At 43.1% G+C, this 20416-nt stretch overlaps 1 protein-coding gene across 4 annotated transcripts in view; it reads left to right on the top strand.

Annotated features, from left to right (window-relative positions):
- dock11 (dedicator of cytokinesis 11) overlaps positions 1-20416 on the top strand; it is a 322191-nt gene that overhangs the window by 218861 nt on the left and 82914 nt on the right. For all 4 annotated transcript variants that reach the window (XM_063060509.1, XM_063060507.1, XM_063060506.1 and 1 more), the window contains exons 42-44: positions 2071-2184; positions 4276-4491; positions 9471-9528. In XM_063060509.1, the coding sequence (XP_062916579.1) occupies positions 2071-2184; positions 4276-4491; positions 9471-9528 (388 nt within the window). The remainder of the gene's footprint in view (positions 1-2070; positions 2185-4275; positions 4492-9470; positions 9529-20416) is intronic.

The raw sequence follows: 20416 nt of genomic DNA, 5'->3' as shown, positions 1-20416 counted from the left end.
TATTGAGAACATGAGATGAAGTGTCCCTGAAAGTGAACCCAAGGGTTTAAAAGCTTCAAAATGTATGTCCTCTTACATTAGCTGTTACCATCCTGGGGGACAAAGAGCTAGCTATCTACATTATCTATGTCTCTTATGCACTTCTATCAAGTCACTTCTCGTTCTTCTTTTATTCCAAATAGAAAAACCCAGCTAGCTCAACCTTTTCTCTTAAGAAATGTTCTCTAATCCAAGCTTCATGCTAGTAAATCTCCTTTGTTCTCTTTCTAAAGCTTCCACAACATTCGTATAATGAAGTGACTAGAAATTAACACAATTCTTCAATTGTGGTCTAAGCAGAGTTTTATGAAGCTGCAACATTACCTCATAGCTCATGAGCTCAATCCCCTGACTAGTGAAGGCTAACACACATACACCTTAACCAAGCTATCAATTTGCTTGGCAGTTTTGAGGGACCTGTGAACTTGGAGCCAAAGATCTTTCGTTACTCCACACTGTTACAGTCCTCCCACTCACCTTGTATTTTGCAATCAAGTTCAGTTGTTTAAGGTGTATCCCTTCATATGTCTTCGGATAGAACATCATCTGCCACTTCTCAGCCCAGCTCTGCATCTGATCATTGTCCTGTTGTAACCCACAACAACCTTGTACACTATCCAAGCAATTAACCTTCATGGCATGTACAAGCTTACTAACTCACCCTTCCACTTCCTCATCCAAGTCACTTATAAAAATGACAAAGAACCAGGCACTGCTAGCTCAAAGTCAAAGTTGAGTTTATTGTTATATGCACAAGTACATGTATGCAGAGGTGCAATAAAAAAATTGCTTGTAGCAGCATCAGGGCACATAGTATCAGAAAAGCAACATTCACAAGATAAACATAAATTAAATACTAGTTTCATAAGAAAAACACACAAAGCCAAAAAAAATAAAGTTCATTGAAGTTCAAGTGCGAGATGAACAAAGTGGTAATGGTGTTGCTTTACTGAAGGGTTGCACACATTGGTTCAAGCATCAAATGTTTAAGGGGAGTGGCTGTACTTGAACCTGGTTACGTGGGACTTCAGGCTTCTGGACTTCCTGCCTGATGGTAGCAGAAGATAACATTGCCCGGGTGGTGGAATTCCTTGATGGATGTTGCCTTCTTGAGGCGGTATTGGGTGAAATCGTAAGATGATCCATGTCATCTTTTTAGTTTCCTAAGTTGTCTTCTCTTCCCCCTCTTTCAGGACCATAGCACAGTCTCCTGGACTCTCTCCCCCGCCCCTCCCCCAGCATCCACGCTTTCTGACCCTTTGGAGTCATATGCCACTATCAAATATTTTTTCCCTTCCTTACCCTTCAGTGTTCCAAAGGAACTGCTGGCTGTTTTCGACATCCACTACCCTCCCTGTGGTATATTTTAATACAATCTTAGGAAAGGCTAAATTTGCCCCTTTATTACCTCCATTATCAATGATTTCAAGGGGTCCAGATGCTCCAGGTGAATGAAGCAGCAATTGATGCAAAGTTCGTTCAGTGCTCCTGTCCAGCACAGTGAAGGTAAACCCAGCCTGGGTGACTACTTTGTCATGTGTCTCAGTTGAGTCCACATGACTTACCGTTGCCTCAATTCTCCATCCCACTCTCACTATGACTCTGGAGGACAACAAGCTCCAGACAACAGCACAGCCACTGCATTCAAACTTTTTGGATGTGACACAGATCTGGTCTACCAAATGACGGATCACCTCATTGCTTTTTCTCCTCCCTTACCCCCACCACAGCCCTTTCTTTACACTGTAAAAGTGCTTTGTTTCATTTACGATGGAACCAAAATCTGCTTCTCGTGCCACAATTGCTGCCTGACTTGAGTAACACCAAAATGTTCTATTTTTAACTGAAGCCTCCTTTGTTATAAGTCTTCCTTTTCATGCCAGTGTTTCAGCCTTAACTGCCTTCTTAAAGATTGGATTCCAAACTTCTATTAAATGATCCTCTCGTTGATAAGTTTACGGATTTGTGCTCATTCCAAAATATCTCATCAGTGGGAAGGATTAACAAACATAGCCTTTGTTTCCATTCTAGATCATTATCGCAGTGAGCCGATTAATAGCCGATGTTGTTTTTACTGGAGGTTCCAGGTTCCAAGACTCGCTTTCTATTATCAACAACTTTGCCAACAGTGACAAGGCTCTGAAGGTATGGATACATTTCCTAACACAGACGCAGACAGGTGCCCTCCTGTGGCTATGTGTGTGGTGGGCTGAATGACCTGCTATATGATTCTATGACAGCAAATCACATGATGTAGAGACGAGTATTTCCTAAGCACTATTATCCCACTTAAAGTGAAAGTACAGCTCTTCATCTTAATAGCACCGGCACATCAACAAGTAGTAGAAGGGAATTAATTGCCAACTGTCCCATTAGTTAGATATTGTTCATACTTCATTGTTTGTCCATCTTGCCCGTGAATATTCTATGCCAGTCTCTTACTTTGGCACAGATGCTTATCTGCATTAGTATAATTTGACCACCCCTATTTAACTGGATTTTCCAAAGGCATCCATTAAGGCAGGAGATTAAAAGAATGTTAGATTAATTAAAGGTTGCTCGGTCTAGGGACTAACATTTTCAAAGTTCAAAGTAAAATTTATCATCAGAGTACATGCATGTCGCCACATTCAACCCTGAGATTCTTTTTCCTGCGGGCATAGTCAGCAATTCTATAGAACAGTAACTGTAAACGGGATCAATGAATAACAAACAGTGCAAATGCAAATATAATTAGCAATAAATAACAAGATAAGGAGACCTTAAAGTGAAATAATCAGTTGTGGGAATGCCAGGAATCGAATATATTTTAATACATTTTAGTATGTATACAGAATTGATTAAAAGAGAGTGGGACTAGGAGTAAATGGGTCTTTTTCAGGCTGCAGGTGAGCTGTCTCAAGAATCATTACCATTGCTATTCATTGTTCGTATTTGTTTTTGGTAGAAAGGCAATGTATGGGTTTATTGTGATGCAGAACAAGGTGGTGAGCTGTGCTGGGGTGGATTCAGAGTCAACAGGGGGACCTAGATTAAAGAAGTAGGTGAGAGACCAGCGGATGGAGGACAACCTAAGAGAATGAGATTACGCATTACAGTGGGAAGAGCAGGAAAGCAAAATGTTCTTTCAACAGTGGGAAATTGGGAAATGTATGATTCAGGATCGTGAGGTGTGAAATGTCAGCCTTCGGGTATACCACACAGCTATGAACACAAGTGAGATGTTCCTTTTTTTTTGCAATGAATTGGAATGAAAAGTAAGGAAGTTTTGGTGAGATTGTGCAGAGCTTTGGCAAGCTGTATTTGGTTTGAATTTTAATGCAGATGTTAGTAAAAGGAGTAACTCTTTGGAATATGTACAGAATGATAATTTATAATTGTGGAATCTCTGTAACCAAAAGCAATATGCGAGCAGCTTCATTATATAAATACAGGGCTTCAATAAAATGCCCAAGCTAACCTGAGCAGTGGTAGTAAATGGCAAATTTCAATGTCCCTACAGTTCATCTCCTTCAATCCATTCAATGTTCCATTCTCCAGCCTTAGAAAGCACATTCTTCTGGTATTTATTGCTACGGTAGAATGAATTGATTGAACCTTAGCTAATGAGTACCTCTCCAACCCATCGATACTGCCATGATCTGAGCAATGGCAATGGAAAATCATGTGATGGCATCCTCTAAACCATCTCAGTTCTGCCTCTCACACTGGTACATTACTGCCATACCTGTCTCACCTCCTTCCACCCATCTTCCACACTGTAGATTGTCCAAAGTTTTGCTATCCATGTCCTGGACGCTTCTCGTATTGCCCCTAACTCGAGCTTTCTCAATAAGATTCTTCATTCTTAGAAGCTTCTATAGCCATCCCCCAGCTTACCGTTGCAAACTGAACCAGACTTGTAGCATTGCAAGCCCTGTATTCTTTCAAGCCAAGCCCTGTATTCTAGCAAGATTGAAATTTCCTCCCAAGCTTTGCTATCCCTCAGCTCTTCCAATCCATTGATTGAAATTTGGCTTCGGGTATTTCAATTAGATGTGTGTCCTGGCATCTCAGGTTGTTCAATGTCAAAATTTATCCTTTTGAATTTGTTGTGGAATGCCAACTAAAGGTGTTACATTATTGTAATGTGGGGTTTATTGAGCAGGATTGTTAAGGTGAAATTGTGGTTATCTTGGTAATTATTCTGCACATTTTGTAAAAACATTTCAGAACTGAGTTTCCTCCTTTTTTCAGGCAACTGCTTTTCCAAGTGAGGTCAAAGATCTAACCAAGAGAATTCGGACAGTCCTGATGGCCACTGCCCAGATGAAGGAGCATGAGAAAGACCCTGAGATGCTGGTGGACCTTCAGTATAGCTTAGCCAAATCCTACGCCAGCACACCTGAGCTGAGGAAGACTTGGCTGGGTAGTATGGCTAAAATCCATGTGAAAAACGGAGACCTCTCGGAGGTGAGTAATCATCAAGCTTGAGTATATGTATGTGTGCTCAAATTCTGGGATAATTGTTGGCAAATTTTAACTAAACCTCAATGTAGTCAGGAAATAAGTTAGCTTGTTAGTCAGAGACAAGAGACTACAGATGCTGAAATCTGGAGCAACACACAAGAAAGCTGGAAGAGCTAATTGGGTCAGGCAGCATCTATGGAGGGAAGAGGACATTCGATATTTTCTGTGAAGAGATGACCAGAATAAGAACCCCAACCTGAAATATCAACTTTTCATTCCATCCATAGATGCTGCCTCACCCACTGAGTCCCCCCCAACATTTCCTGTGTAGTTAGTTAATTACAAAGTGTAGTTTATCATCATAAATGTCAGGGTGCATTGGAATTCCTTTTCACTCAAAGGGTAAACAATGTAAATGGTAATAATAAATATGATGGTGAGTGTCAAAGAGCTGAATGGTGCAAAGATTGCAGTGCAAGGAGAATACTGGAATGACAATGTAGAAATAACTAAGGGAGACTAATAAGTACATGAATGTGACAGCACCACTAGGAAGATTGATTGGTTCAGGAGTCTGATGGCAGTGGAGCACAATTCATGAAAAGTAACCATATAACTATTGAAAACTCAAACCATTTCCCTTGGAGAAAGAAACTTACAGACCTTTGCCCAGGCTGGTCCAGCCCAAATCATAAAGTTGCTGTTAGTTTGCCTTATCAAGTTACTTAATAAATATCCTTAATTAGTTTAAACCAGGCTAATACCAGCCATGGCAGTCGGTGGTGAATTTATGGCATGCTTTATAGCCAAAGAAGGTAAGCAACAGCAGAAGTAGGTAACTTGATCCTTCAGTCCTGCTCCATCTTTCAGAAACCACACAGGTTTTGGCGGCTTTTGGCCTCAGCAACATTTTCCAGCACTGTTCTCACATCTCTTGAATCTTTCACTGTCTGGTGCAAATGTATCTATCTTTTGCCAATGGACTTGGTGCCTGAGCCTCCACAGTTCTCTCTGGTCACGAATGTCAAAGATTCACCACCCTTTGAGTGATGGAAGTTCCCTTCATCTTCGTCCTGAACACCATAGGGCGCATGGTAATTTAGTGGCTTGGCTTGCACAATCACTTTATGGCATCAGTGATTATCGATTGGGGTTCAACTCCTGCTGCTGGCTGTAAGGATATTCTCCCAGTAACCACGTAGGTTTCTTTCCGATGCTCCAGTTTCCACCCACATTCCAAAGACGTGGTTAAGGTTAGGGTTGTATGTTAGCACTGGAAGTGTGGCGACACTTGTAGGACGCCCAGCACAATCGTTGTAGTTTTCATTTGACACAAACAACGCATTTCACTGTCTGTTTTGAAGTATGTGTGACAAATAAAGTTAATCTTTTGTACTATCTCAAACTCTGTCCCTAATTCTAGAGTCCTCAGCTGGGATGAACATCCTCCCTACACCCATCAAAAAGTGTTGCAAGTTCTATGATGCTTCTAAATTTGAAGCTCCAGAGAACGCAGTCTCAGTCTGTTCAGTTTCTTATCTTAAGGCAGTGGTTGCTGGATAGTGAATCTTTACTATGGTAGGTTTTTCCTTTCTTGGGAATTAAACTGCACACAATACTCCAGACAATCTCCTCAAGTCCTACTCAGTTGCAATAAGAATTCTTCAGTGTTATATTCAAATCCTCTCCAGTAAAGATTGCTAATCACTTACAAGACATGCATTTTGGCCTCCGGTGACATGTATGCAAACACATCCAAGTCCCATTACACATCAAAGTTACTCAGTCTTCATTTAATTATCACTCTTCTGCATTGCTTACTAAAATGGATAACCACACATTTACCACATGATATACCAGATGTTCTGAATTGTTCATTACTCCATGTGTTTAAAGATGCAGGAAGGTAACATTGTGGAGTGGTTTGAGGCATGAATCCCAGTGCAACATTTGCTACAAAATTTGGAATGTTCATTTATCAGAAGCACAGAGAACAGTGCAGCATATTAAATAGACACTTGGCCCACCATGTCAGTGCCAACCGTGATGCCAGTTTAAACTAATCCCATGCTTGCAAATGTCCATGTCCTTGCATTCCTTGCCTGACCCAATGTCTAAGTGCCTCTTAAATGCTGCTGTTGTACCTGCTGAGGCTTTATAAGGCATTGGTCAGACCAATGACCGATTTGCGAGTAGTTTTGGGCTCCTTATCTAAGAAAGGATTTGCTGGCATTGGAGAGGGTTCGGAGGAGGTTCATGTGAATTGTCCCAGGAAGGGTTAGTGTATGAGGAGCGCTTCATGGCTCTACGCCTGTACTTGATGGAGTTTGGAAGAATGAAGTGAGATCTCATTGAAACCTATTGAATATTGAATGACCTAAAAAAGGATCTAGTGCTTTTCCAGCATATACGACAAATAAACTCTTCCAGCCTGGGACAGGTATGGATTTGAGCTGATATTTTGATGACAAACTCTGCCATCTTCATCAGGGTTGATGCCTGGGCATGTCTAGTGTGTTGGTATATATACCCATGTCGTCCGTCCGTCCTGATCGGTTAGTCCTCATCCAATCAGGTTTTTGCTTCCCCAGCTTGTTTACAATCAATTTCCAGTTCTTACTTAGAGTGAGACCTTCACCTTTGTTAAAATTCTTTTTCTTTAGTTTCATTTCAATGGCTTCCAAAAGTCATTGGTGCGGCACAGTAGTTTTGTGTCAAAGTCATTCCTATGGCCACTGGCTTCGCCGGGTAACTCAAATGGATACACCTACTGTGCTTCTTGATGTGGGTTTCCACTATGCGTCATGTCTGGCTGATATAGATCTACAAACCTATAAGGAAGCTCAAATCACAGCTTAGGCGATCAAAGGTGACCTGAGGTCGGCTGGCACTTACAGGATTCCCTATGAATGCAGAGTAGCATATATCGGCCAGATGGGACGCATGGTAGAAGCCCACCTCAAGGGGCATAAGAGGTGTTCCTGTTTGAGTTACCCAGAGAAATCAGCCGTAGCAGAACACTACATAGACAATGGCCATAGGATTGACTTGAACTCAAAACTACTGTGCCCCACCAATGGCTTTTTGGACCACCTGCTGAAGAAAGCCATTAAAATAAAATTAGGAAAAAATAATTTTAACGAAGACAAAGGTCTCACTCAAAGTAAGAACTGGAATTCGATTGTAAACAAGGTGGGGCAGCAGAAACCTGATTGGTTTAAGTCCTTATTTAAGAAAGGATGTGCTGACGTTGGAAAGGGTACAGAGAAGATTCACTAGAATGATTCCGGGAATGAGAGGGTTAACATATGAGGAATGTTTGTCCGCTCTTGGACTGTATTCCTTGGAGTTTAGAAGAATGAGGGGAGACCTCATAGAAGTATTTCGTATGTTAAAAGGCATTGACAGAGTGGATGTGGCAAAGTTGTTTCCCATGATGGGGGAGTCTAGTACGAGAGGGCATGACTTAAGGATTGAAGGGCGCCCATTCAGAACAGAAATGTGAAGAAATTTTTTTAGTCAGAGGGTGGTGAATCTATGGAATTTGTTGCCACGGGCAGCAGTGGAGGCCAAGTCATTGGGTGTATTTAAGGCAGAGATTGATAGGTATCTGAGTAGCCAGGGCATCAAAGGTTATGGTGAGAAGGCGGGGGAGTGGGACTAAATGGGAGAATGGATCAGCTCATGATAAAATGGCGGAGCAGACTCGATGGGCCAAATGGCCTACTTCTGCTCCTTTGTCTTATGGTCTTATAGTGAGTCCACATCCATTCAGGAGGAACGGATTACGGGGTTATGTGTACCACCGGACTAGACATACCCATGTATCATCTCTGATGAAAATGGCAGAGTTCGTCATCAAAGCATTGGTTAAAATCAATACCTATACCTGGCTAGAAGCCCAGTTTGAATGACCTAGATGGAGTGGATGTGAAGAGGATGTTTCCTATAGTGGGGGAGTCTAGGATCAGAGGGCACAGCCTCAGTATAATGGGGCATCCATTTAGAACAGAGATGAAGAGGAATTTCTTTGGACAGCGGGCTTAGTGGATCTGTGGAATTCATTGCTACAGACAACTGTGGAGTCGAGGTAGTTGAGTATGTTTAAAGTAGAGGTTTATGGGTTCCTGATTAGTAAGGGTGTCAAAGGTTACATGAAGAAGGCAGGAGAATGAGGTTGAGAGGGATAATAAATCAGCCATGGTGAAGTAGCGGAGCAGACCTGATGTGTCAAATAGGTGCAGAATTAGGTTCTGTCTTATGGTCCTTTGGGGAAAAAACCGACTGTCCATCTTATCTGTGCTCTTCAGAGTTTAGAAACAATGCTTAATGTTTCTTTCTCACTGCTATTTTTATTGCCTTATTTCCTTCTCTCTTGATTCCCTTAATGTCCACAAGTCTATCAAGCCGTCACAGCTGTCTGCGGCAGGAATTCCCATCTCTGGTTCACCACCATCGAGATTCTTCTCACTTTGGTCCCAATATGGCCTACGTTCAGTTTGGGACAGTGTGCCCTCTGCAGTAGTCCCAATATGGCCTACGTTCAGTTTGGGACAGTGTGGCCTCTGTAGTAGCACTCAGAATACGGCAACTAGTTTGTATCCAAGGTTTGAGCAACCGTATGGGAATGATCTATTTAGGTGATGCCAATCATGGATTAAATAACCAACCAATGTAGAATGCTGCCCTGCTCATCTACAACTAATTCAAAGAGTTGTGCAACACCAAAACAGACATTTCAGCCCAACTCGTCCATGCTAATATGAAGGCATCATTTATTCAGCAGAGAAGGGGCATTTTTTTTTTAAACATCAAATCTGAATTTCACCACTTATGAGAAAGCAGCAAGTCCAGAGAGTTTGTGATGGTCTCATGTACATGATAAGGAACCCATAACAAGCTGAATGGATGCAACAATGCTGATTTGGATATGACACTTAATTAAACAACTTGTACTTGATTGTTTGTCTTCTCCTTTGCAGGCAGTGATGTGTTACGTTCACATGGCAGCTGTTGTCGCTGAATACCTTTACAGGAAGAGTAAGACCCAAATTTTCCTTATAAATCCAGTGCTGTTTTTAATTGATGAGAGTGAGATTTTAATGGATGCTCCAGCATTAGTTTCATTTGTGGATCTGACTGGCTTCTTATTTGAAGTGTCTCTCTCTGTTAATGAGAGAAATTGTGTCCAGACACTACATTCTTTTTTTTTGTCTAATCTTGGAGTTCACTGTCAAGGCCAGAATTTGTCGCCCAACCCCGGAGGAATTCAGTGGGAGGAAGGGGAAAAGAACTGTTGATATATCAGGTTGAGACCCTGTATCTAGATTCAGGGTTCAAGAATGTTCACTGTCATTTTCAGTCCACAAGTGTTACTCCAGATCTGATACAGCACAAAAAACACACAGAGAGGGTAAAAAGCGCAATCATAATAAAAAAAATCATATTAAATGTAAATGAAAGATAGCTTGTATTCGTACATAGATCAATTGTATGTTCATAAAGTGATGCTAAGCTATACATAAGGTGACGAACAGGAAATAATAAAGTCGTGGTGGAGTTAGGTGTTAGTGGAGTTACTGCTTGGGGAAGTAATGTTTTTGAGACTGGTGGTCCTGGTGTGGATGCTATGTAGCCTTCCCACTGATGGGAGTGGAACAAACAGTCCCTGAGCAGGATGCTTGGAACCTTCATGGTATTATTGTCCCTTTTCCTGCAAGTTTCTGTATATATGTCTTTGGTGGGTAAACTGGTGCCAGTGATGTGTTGGGCAGCTCTGATTACTAGTTGCAGAGCCTTCCTGTCCACCACAGTGCAGATTCCATACCAAGCAGTGGTATGGCTTGTCAGGATGCTCTCTACTGTACATCTGTAGAATGATGTAAGTATGGATGTGCAAAATCAAGTTCTCATCAGCCTCTGCAGAAAATAGAGGCTTTGGTGAGCTGTTGTGCCTGTGATGGATGTGTTCTAGGACGATGAGGGGTTCTGTGAGGTGTGCACCCCGAGGAGTTTGAAACTATTCGCAGTTTCCACTGCTGTGCTACTGATGTAAAGAGGGTGTGCGTGGTGCAAGTTCTCCTGAAGTCGATAACCATTTCATTTGTCTTGTTGACATTAAGAAGAGGTGTTTCCCTGGCGTCAAGCCTCGAACTCTGCCACCTCACCACTGTCATGTCATTGGCAAATTTAACAAGGTACGTACTGTAACTGCTTGGGTGTTCGGCCAAGTTGTCAGTGTGTGAGCAGAGTGTACAGCAGTGGGCTCAGCCCTCAGTCCTGAGGGCATCCGTGTTGAGGATGATGGGGAGGGCGAAATGGTTGTGCATCCTGACTATCTGGGTCTGTTGGTTAGGAAATCCAACACCCAATTGCACAGCGGTGTATTTAGACAAAGGAATAGGAGTTGTGTTTACCAACATCCTTGGGGCAATAATGAATGACAAACTGAAATCCAAAGACAGCAAAGTGACTTAAATGTTTTTGTTTTCCGGGTGTGTCAGAGCCCGGTGCTGTTACATCTGTTGTAGAATGATCCTGTTAGTAACCATATTGGTGGGTGTCTAGTGTGGCAGGAATGGAGTTTTTGATATTTGCCATTATCAACCATTCAAAGCATTTCTTGATGATTGGCGTCAGTGTCACCAAGCAGTCATCATTTAGTTCGGAGGGTGTAGATCTTTGGTATGGGGATTTTGGTGGTTGATTTGTAGTCTGGATGAGTGAAGTTTTGAAGATGGCTGGATGAATCGTGAATCAGAATCAGGTTTATTATCACCGGCATGTGACGTCAAATTTGTTAATTTAGCAGTAACAGTTCAATGCAATACATAATCTAGCAGAGAGAAAAAAAATATTAATAATAAATAAATAAAATGTAACAATAATAAATAAACAATTACATATATTAAATAAATTTTTAAAAACGTGCAAAAACAGAAATACTTTTTTTTAAAGTGAGGTAGTGTCCAAAGCTTCAAAGTCTATTTAAGAATCGGATGGCAGAGGGGAAGAAGCTGTTCCTGAATCGCTGGATGTGTGCCTTCAGGTTTCTGTACCTCTTGCTTGATTGTAACAGTGAGAAAAGGGCATGCCCTGGGTGCTGGGTGTCCTTAATAATGGACGCTGCCTTTCTGAGACACCGCTCCCTAAAGATATCCTGGGTACTTCGTAGGCTACTGCCCAAGATGGAGCTGCCTAGATTTACAACCTTCTGCAGATTCTTTTGGTCCTGTGCAGTAGCCCCTCCATACTAGCCTGTCAGAATGCTCTCCACTGTACAACTATAGAAGTGTTGTAGATGTCGAGACTGAGCGCGAAGATCGAAGGTGGTATAAAGAGATGGGGGAGGTTTGGTGTGGCGATGTGACAGAGGCTGGCAAGTTCCACCTGCCCTTCACTTCTCCTCTCGTGATTTCCTTTATCATATCCCTTCTTTATCAGACTCTAGCACTGCAATCCTTTGTTTCCCTGCGTATCATCCTCCAGTCTGTGACTCCAGCTTCACCCCCTCCCATTGAGGGTGGATGATGGGTAGATGAACCAGACGGGGAGTATGGTGAATGGAATTGGAGGACACAGACAATCATTGCAGTGTAGGAAAATGGGGGAGGAGCAGGGGTCACATAGTGGTCCATAAAGTCTTGAGGGGCATAGATTTGGTAAATGCACAGTCTTTTTTCTCAGGGCTGGGGAATCAAGAACTGGATGGCGTAGGTTTAAGGTGAGAGATTTAACAGGGGCCTGAGGGGTAACTTTTTTCATACTGGATATGGTCCATTCATGAAAGGAAGTGAGGCGAGTACATTCACAACATTTAGATTAGATTAGATTATGAGGACACTCAGTCCTCGTTTATTGTCATTTAGAAATACATGCATTAAAAACTGATACAATGTTTCTCCAGAATGATATTACAAGAAACACAAGACAAGCCAAGACCAAAACGGACAAAACCACATAATTATAACATATAGTTACAACAGTGCAAAGCAATACTGTAATTTGATAAAGAGCAGACCATGGGCATGGTAAAAAAAAGTCTCAAAGTCCCGATAGCCTCATCATCTCACGCAGATGGTAGTTCATCTCCCTGCCATGATCCTCTAAGCACCGCAAACTTGCCAATGCAGCACCATTGGAAGCACCCGACCGCAGCGGACTCTGAGTCCATCCGAAAACTTCGAGACTCCGACCAGCCCTTCGACACTGGACACTGAGCACCGAGCACCACCCTCTGCCGAGTGCTTCGACCCTGCCCCAACCGCCGAGCAACAAGCAAAGCCGAGGACTCCGGGCCTTCCCCTCCGGAGATTTCGTACCACACAGTAGCAGCAACAGCGAAGCAGGCATTTCAGAAGTTTTACCAGATGTTCCTCCGTGCCCTCACATCCGTCTCCATCAAATCAGGATTGTGCACGGCACCCTACTTGACAAATAACAGACATCATCACCAGAGTGGCCGCTGTGAACTGCTTTGTGCTGCCATCTACTCCATTTAAAAGGAATTTGGGCAGATTCACATGTTGGAAAGATGCGGGTAAATGAGATTACCTTCAATGGGAATTTTGGCCAGCAGTTGGGCCAAGGGACCCATTTCCATGCTTGATGGATGGATGGAGTAGGGAAAAAATGGCAGGTTCAGCCAGGTGATGGGAAGGTTGAGGGGTGAAGGTGGGGGTCAGAGACTGGACGATGATAAGCAGAGAAACAAAGGATTGCAGTAAGAAGAGAAGTGATAAAGGGAAATCATGAAGTGAAGGGCAGGTGGAACCAGGTGGGGGAATGGATGTGCTGTCGGTAGTCGGGGGGAAAAGGGGACAAAATGCGAATGGTGGATGGGAAGGAGGGGTAGGATGCAGGGTACGTGGTGTAGAGAGAAACTCAGGAGGTAAGGGCTATGTGAACTTTGAAAATTCATTCTTAAGGATTTTGCTGCTTGTTAGTTGCCATTGTTTGCAACAATAAGTGCCCCACTTACTCAGTGAGATACTCAGCCTAGTCTTGTGATCTCTGTCCCAGTGATAAGAGCCTACAGGAAGGATATGAATTGCACTGCAGAGGAGGTGCACCAGGATGTTGCCTGGATTCGGCCATTTCAGTTTCTCAGGGCGACTGGATCAACTGGTTTGTTTGCCCTGGACACTGGAATGTGTTGTGACAGGAAATAATGAGGGCCATCGCGAGATAGTGCGAACCAGTTTCCCATGGTGAAGGTATTTGAGGTTTTGCAGCCAAACATAAAGTGAAAGGTAGAAAGATTAGAGAGGATCTGAGGTGAATTTGTTTTAACCCAGAAGGTGTTTGGAACCTGGAGTATGCTGCCCGAGAGCAGCAGTGGAGGCAGGGATTCTCTCTATTTAAAAAAAAAATCATCCAGACAAGCACGAACCACCAACTCAGAGAAGGTCACGAACAAATGCACATAAATAGGATCATTGCAAATGGGGACTTGTTGGTCGGCATGCAAATACATGTAACTGAGTTAGTGCAGATGGCGACTTGTTGGTTGCCATGGAGTTATGTGTTGTGTGACTCTGTAATTCCATGGCACATATACAGAGATGCGGTGAATAACTTAGTTTTGCATCCAACCAGACAGTTCATTTCAAAACATAAATATGTCGATGTAGTTTGTGGGGAAAACAATAACAAAATGCAGAATATAGTGTGACAGTTACAGAAAAAGTCCCGTGTATGCAGACAAGTATAAGAGCTATGATGGTGTACATTATGAAGGCAAGAATTATTATTTGCATACAAGAGGTCCATTCAAGATGCTAGTAACAGTGGGATAGAAGTTTTCCTCGAGTCTGGAGGTGCACATTTTCAATTTTTTGTATCTTCTGCCTGATGGAACGGGGGAGAAGGGAGAATGCGTGGGAGGGATCTTTGATGATGCTGGCTGCTTTTCTCAGGCAGTGAGGAACGTAGACAGAGTTCTTTTGTTTCATATCATGCCACAGATCTTACAGCAATTTAAAAAAAACAGAAGTGCAATGAGTATCCCAACACGTGGGTATATTTCACTTCAGCATCACTAATAAAAGTGAAAGGCTTCACTTTACTCTGGTTTTAAACAATTATCCTCTACGAATATATATTCAACTCAAATTTTAGGATTATGAGAAGTAGTTTCCAAATACCACAATTCAGAATTGTCTGGTTGAAAGAGGTGCGTCAAAATCCATCAAACAGTGCTGCACCTTCTGTTCATTGTGGGGTGAGGTGTCTGTCAGAACTGGTATTTATTCACCTTTGGAGTGAGCCGGTTAGTTATAGATTAAATAGGAACACAGTCTGCAAATATCTGTTAACATGTAAAACAGAAGTTGAGAAATGCTATTCACACACAAGTTGGAGTAAATGTGACTTCTTCTGTGACATGTTACTGTACGGAACAGTACCCGTAAGTTAATTAAAAAGGAACTAAGTGGAAAACCATATCAGTGGAGTGTCCCTGTGGAAGAGTGGAATTTTAAAGGTGATGGAGCATGGAATTGGATTGGATGTAGGTTAGAGTTTTCATGGAAAAATACTGTTATGCACTTGATTAGGCAAATGTTGACATGTACGTACAACATACCCCTGACTGTCAAGGGAGGCGCATGTTAAAAACAGTAGCAAATCCGGAAAACCACAAGTACCGTTTTAGCTACCTAGGTAGTATATTGTGCTTGTTTCTCCACTGCTCACTGCTTCAGTGTGAGTCATTAGTTATTTTCTGCAGTGGCGAGAAAAGTCCAAAATTCATCAGTCTTCTCCCCCAACCCTCAACCAGTGAGGAGGCAGCAAGTCTGAAGTAAACCACAACAGTTAAGTCATTCATCAAAACCTCAAAATTAATGGAAGATTTTTTTTTCATTTTCAAAGGTATTTTTAATTTCATAGGAAAGAGAAAATGAGGTAACTGAGAATGGATAGCTGAAACTTTAGAAATTCAACTTGAAAGCTGACAAGAGTTTCTGTCAATTTACACACTCATATTTGCACGTTAAAATTTCTAAGAAGTTGTTTTATCCTCGAAGCAGCATACCAAGAATTTTCAAACCTCTAGGCAGCATGGTGGCGTAGTGGTTAGCACAACGTTTTATAGTTCCAGCAACCGGGCTCGATTCCTGCAGCTTCCTGTAAGAAATTTGTACATTCCCCCTGTGACCGCATGAGTCTCCTCCGGGTGCTCCGGTTTCATCCCACATTCCAAAGACGTACCGGTTGGAATTAGTCATTGTAATTTGTCCCGTGTTAGGCTGGGGTTAATTCGGGAATTGCTGGGCAGCCTGACTTGAAGGGCCAGAGGGACCTTTTCCACTTTGTATCTCAATAAACCAATAAAATAAAATAAAGACACCAAATTAAGGATTCCCTATGCAATGAATTATGTTATTGTACATTAAAATGTGAAACCAAAGGTGATAAAGGGGAATGGTTTGTGTAACCAATAAATGGAAACAGACACATTGTATTCGGAAAAATAATAATTCTGAATTTAGTTTGTCCATTGTGCTTTTTTCCTTTCCGGTTCTTCACAAAATCCTTGTCTTAAAATCTGTGTATAGACCCAATGATTTTGCTTTTTTGGTCTCGTATATTCTCCCTAGTGCAGTAACTAATTGAATAATCTACAAAAGGAAAACAGCTGTGAAAATAATCTAGAAATCAGAGGTAGGTTTATTTTATCAGGGAAAGTAATCAGTGACTGAATTACACACAGAGAATGCTGGAGGTACTCGGCAGGCCAGGCAGTATCTATGGAAAAGAGTATTGTCAACGTTTTGGGACAAAACCCTTTGGCAGGAGTGGAGAAGAAAAGCTGAGGAGTAGATTTGAAACATGGGGAGAGAGAGAAATGCCAAGTGATAGGTGGAACTTGGAGTGGGGGGAATGAAGCAAAGAGCTGGGAAGTTAGTGAAAAAGGCAGAAGGCCATGATAGAAAGAAAAAAGGGGGGCCGGCTGATGGCACAACAACATTGGCGCCGGACCCGGGAGCAGAGGTTCCCGAGTTCGAAACTCGTCGGATCCGCTCCCGAGTACGCCTTCCATCCGTGCTGGGTTGAGTGTCGAGATCGCAACTCGACCTCGTAAAACAAAGGGAAAATACTGCGAAAAATGTCTTGTGTGAGGACTGGCGCGTCACACAGTCTCTCTCTCTCTAGCTCCGTGGTGCTCCTGTTTAAAACAAACCATGAAAAATCCATCATCACGGACATGCAGACGCATACGCACACAGGAATACGCGAAAAAAAAGGGAAAAAGGGGAGAGGGGAGGAGCACCAGAGGGAGATGATGGGCGGGCAAGGAGAGAGGGAAAAGGGGATGGGAAATGGTGAAGGGGGGGAGGCATTACTGGGAGTTTGATAACCATTGAATTACACCACTGGAAGTGATGGTTGAGTCATCAGACATTAGGAACATTTTTGGAAAAAAAAAACACAGGCTCATGGAAAAAAGAAAAATGTAGGGTCCTGGGCTGTGTTGGAGGGAACGGTTATATCGATCATAGGGAGAATTTATATCGATTCCATAACCGGCCCATACTGTGTTGAACTCTTCTGTGCTGTTCCATCTGTCTTTTTACATTTGTGCATTGCAGGGAAGATAGCAATTGTTTTTTTCCTCAATTTGTTTCACTAAATTACTCTGTTCATGACAATTTTTTTGAACTTTTATTCTCCCCCTCCCTCCCCCTCTCCTCCACAAGGTGCATTTATGTCTCAAGTTAAAAAAGTAAACAGTATAACACTACTGGCACTTCAGATATGATGAGGTGGTGTCAGGGAGTTCAGTAGTCTTACAGCATGAGAGAAGAAGTTGTTTCCCATCTTAGAAGTCTTTCTGTTAGCACTATGGTACTTCCTGCCTGATGGTTGGGGCTTAAAGAGATTGTAAACTGGATGGCAGGGGTCAATTACAATGCTAAGGTCCTTGCGTACACAGCCCTCCTGATAAATATCTCAGGTGAGTTGGAGAGAGCCCTTTATGACCCTCTCAGCAGTCCTTGCCATCCTTTGTAGGGCCTTGAAATTCTTGGACCAGACGGCAATGCAGCTGCTCAGAACACTCAGAGATGCTCCTGTTCAAATTAGTTAGATTGGTTGAGGGGAGGGACCAGCTGAGATCATTTGTTATGTGCTCTCCCAGAAACCTGGTGCTCTTAACTCTCTCCACAGAGGAGCCATTTATGTGCAGTGAGGAGTGATCTGCCTGTACCTTCCACAATCATCTCTTTCATCTTGTCCACATTGAGACTTGTGTTGTTGTACGTGCACCTTTTTACCGGCTGCCCTACCTCTTCTGTCTATGCCTTCTTACCGTCATTGTTGATGAGGTCAGCCATTGTTGTGTCTTCAGCAAACTTGATGATTTGGTTTGTACTAGATCTAGCAGTACAATCATACATCAGCGTGGTCTGGGCATGCAACCCCAATGCTTAGAATGATGGAGTCGAGATGCTGGTGCCAATATGGGCTGACCATGGTCTTTATGTGAAGTCCAAGATCCATTTACAGAGAGGTATTGAGACCTAATGAGGACAGCTTACCCACTAGCTTCTGAGGGATGATTGTATTAAATACTGAGCTGAAGTCAATAAACGGCACCCTGGCATATGAGGCACCGTTCTCCAAGTGAGATAGGGTGGAGTGAAGTGCAGAGGCTATGCTATCATCAGTGGACTGATATGAGCATTAAGCGAACTGGAAATGTAGCAGCAAGATGGGATTTAATGTAATCCATAACCAGCTGCTCAAAGCTTTTCATTTATTTTTGAGGTCAATCCCACTGGGCAGTAGTTGTAGAGGCAGGTTACTGTTGCCGCCTTGGGCACCAGATAATAGTGACTGCCTTGAAGTCGGCGGGAACAATTGACTGTTCCAGAGAGATGTTGAAGATGTCTCTTGGAACCTTTTTTAATTGGGCTACATGGTCCCTTAGCTCTAGACTAGGTATGTTACCAGGCCCTGCAGCTTTACATGGTTTAACCCTAGCCAGGGCCTTTCTCACCAGCACATTGTGCTGTGCTTCAAATCGTGCATAAAAGGCAGTCGGCCTATCAGGAAGAAAGTCATCATTGTTGTTGACGCTTTGGGTGGATTTGTTGTCCGTTACAAGCTGAAGACCCTGCCACACACGCCTCATGTCTCTGGTGTTACAGAAACCTGATAACTAAGTGGTAATGGGAACTATCAGAGAATAGAGGAAGTGCAGAGAAGAATGAAGTAGATGATGTTTGAGGATGTCCTTACCTCACCTGGAAGGGCTGTTTTATGTCCATGGGTGGTAGTGAGGGAGAGGGTGTAGGGACAAGAGTTGCACCTCCTAAAGTTGCGGGGCATACCTTCAAGGATCAGGGAGGGGTGGACAGTGTGGGATGAGCAAACCGAGGGGGGGCAGTGGGTCAAAGGGAGAGGGGTCCTGCAGAAAGATGAAAGAGTTGGGGAGGAATAGCTGGAAATGGGATCTTGTTGCAGCTGGCTGAAATGACAAAGGAATTCTACCACCCTTGAAATAAGAGAGAGGTGTTTAATTAGCCAGTGGGTATTATGTTTCCACGCATCTTATTTATCTGCTCAGTACCAAACAGAAGTTAAAACTTTGAGACACATCTCAGTTGAATGCAAAAGTATTCTACTTCAGTGTGCTGGTTATTGCTGTAAGCTCATTTCCCTTGAGGTAGCCGGCGGCCTCATACCCCAGTGAGATAGGGACATGTCTGCCCTTGCATGTGATTTCAGCTCCAGTGGACAGGGTGGATGAGATCTACAGTGAGATCCAGTGGCCAAGAAGGTGGTTCTGCAATACTCTGTGGAGAGCGAAGGGCGTGACAAGGGGCACGGTCATCCACTGCAACCAAGAAAGACCCCAGTTTGTGACGCTTGTTCATACCACTGGACCTGGATTACCGAGGTTGAGAGAGTAGAATAGCCCCAGTCCAACAGATTTTCCATTTTCCACTTTTCACAGCTCTCCAGACAGGTTTACTGTCTTTGTCAGACACAATGGACAACCACCAGCACTTCCTTTACCAATCAGACTTCTATCATTAAAATTGAGGCACTTTCACCTTCCAGTCCTCGAGTGAGCCTTCCCTGTCCATATTTGCTCTGCTTAACGCACTGGCTTAGTTTCCCTTCAGTATTTGACTGAACCTTTTCCACAGTTCTGTATCTATCCCGGGTCCCATTGCTCCTCAACAGCATGAACAAACTCACTGCAAGGATGTTGGACCCACCTTGCTTGCACAGGCCCCATTTATCCTCGAAAAATCCCCAATGATCCAAAACCTAAAGCTCTCTCTCCTGCAGCATCCCTTTAACCACAACTGACCTAGCTTCCTGTTCCTAATCACAAGAACATGTAGTTTCAAAGGTATATTTAATGTCAGAGAAATATGCATCCTGAAATTCTTTTTCTTCACAAACATACACGAAAGCAGAGGAGTGCCCAGAGAATGAATGACAGTTAAATGTTAGAACCCCAAAACCCCCTCCAACTGTCCCCACCCACACATAAGCAGTAGCAGAGCAATGACCCTCCTCCACCTGTAAAAAAAGCAATGGCACCCCCATGGTGCACTCAAGCATGCAGCAAAGCACCAGTAAAGACACAGATCTGCAGTACCCTAAAGGCTACCTGTTCACCTGGTACTCGACATAGCACAGGTTCTCTCTCTCCTTAGTGAGAAGGGAGACATAACCAACAATTCGCTGATTTTCGATGTTAGAAGTCTGTTGCATCACTTCTTTCAAGCTCTGTGCCCAAAGAACTCGGGTCTCTGGGCACACAGCCAGCAGGCAGCTTGCTGCTTTCAATCTTCCATCTCCCACAACGCACCAATTTCCTGCAGTGGCACTGACCTCGAGTCCACCCACCTCCAGAGCCACGAAATCCCGGAACCCTGAAGGTGCGCTAGTCTTCTAGGCCACTCCT

The sequence above is a fragment of the Mobula hypostoma genome, chromosome 10, assembly GCF_963921235.1.
Source record: "Mobula hypostoma chromosome 10, sMobHyp1.1, whole genome shotgun sequence".
NCBI classification, from domain to species: domain Eukaryota; kingdom Metazoa; phylum Chordata; class Chondrichthyes; order Myliobatiformes; family Myliobatidae; genus Mobula; species Mobula hypostoma.
Note: the sequence above shows the minus strand (reverse complement) of the source record. Positions and strands in the feature narration are given on the sequence as shown.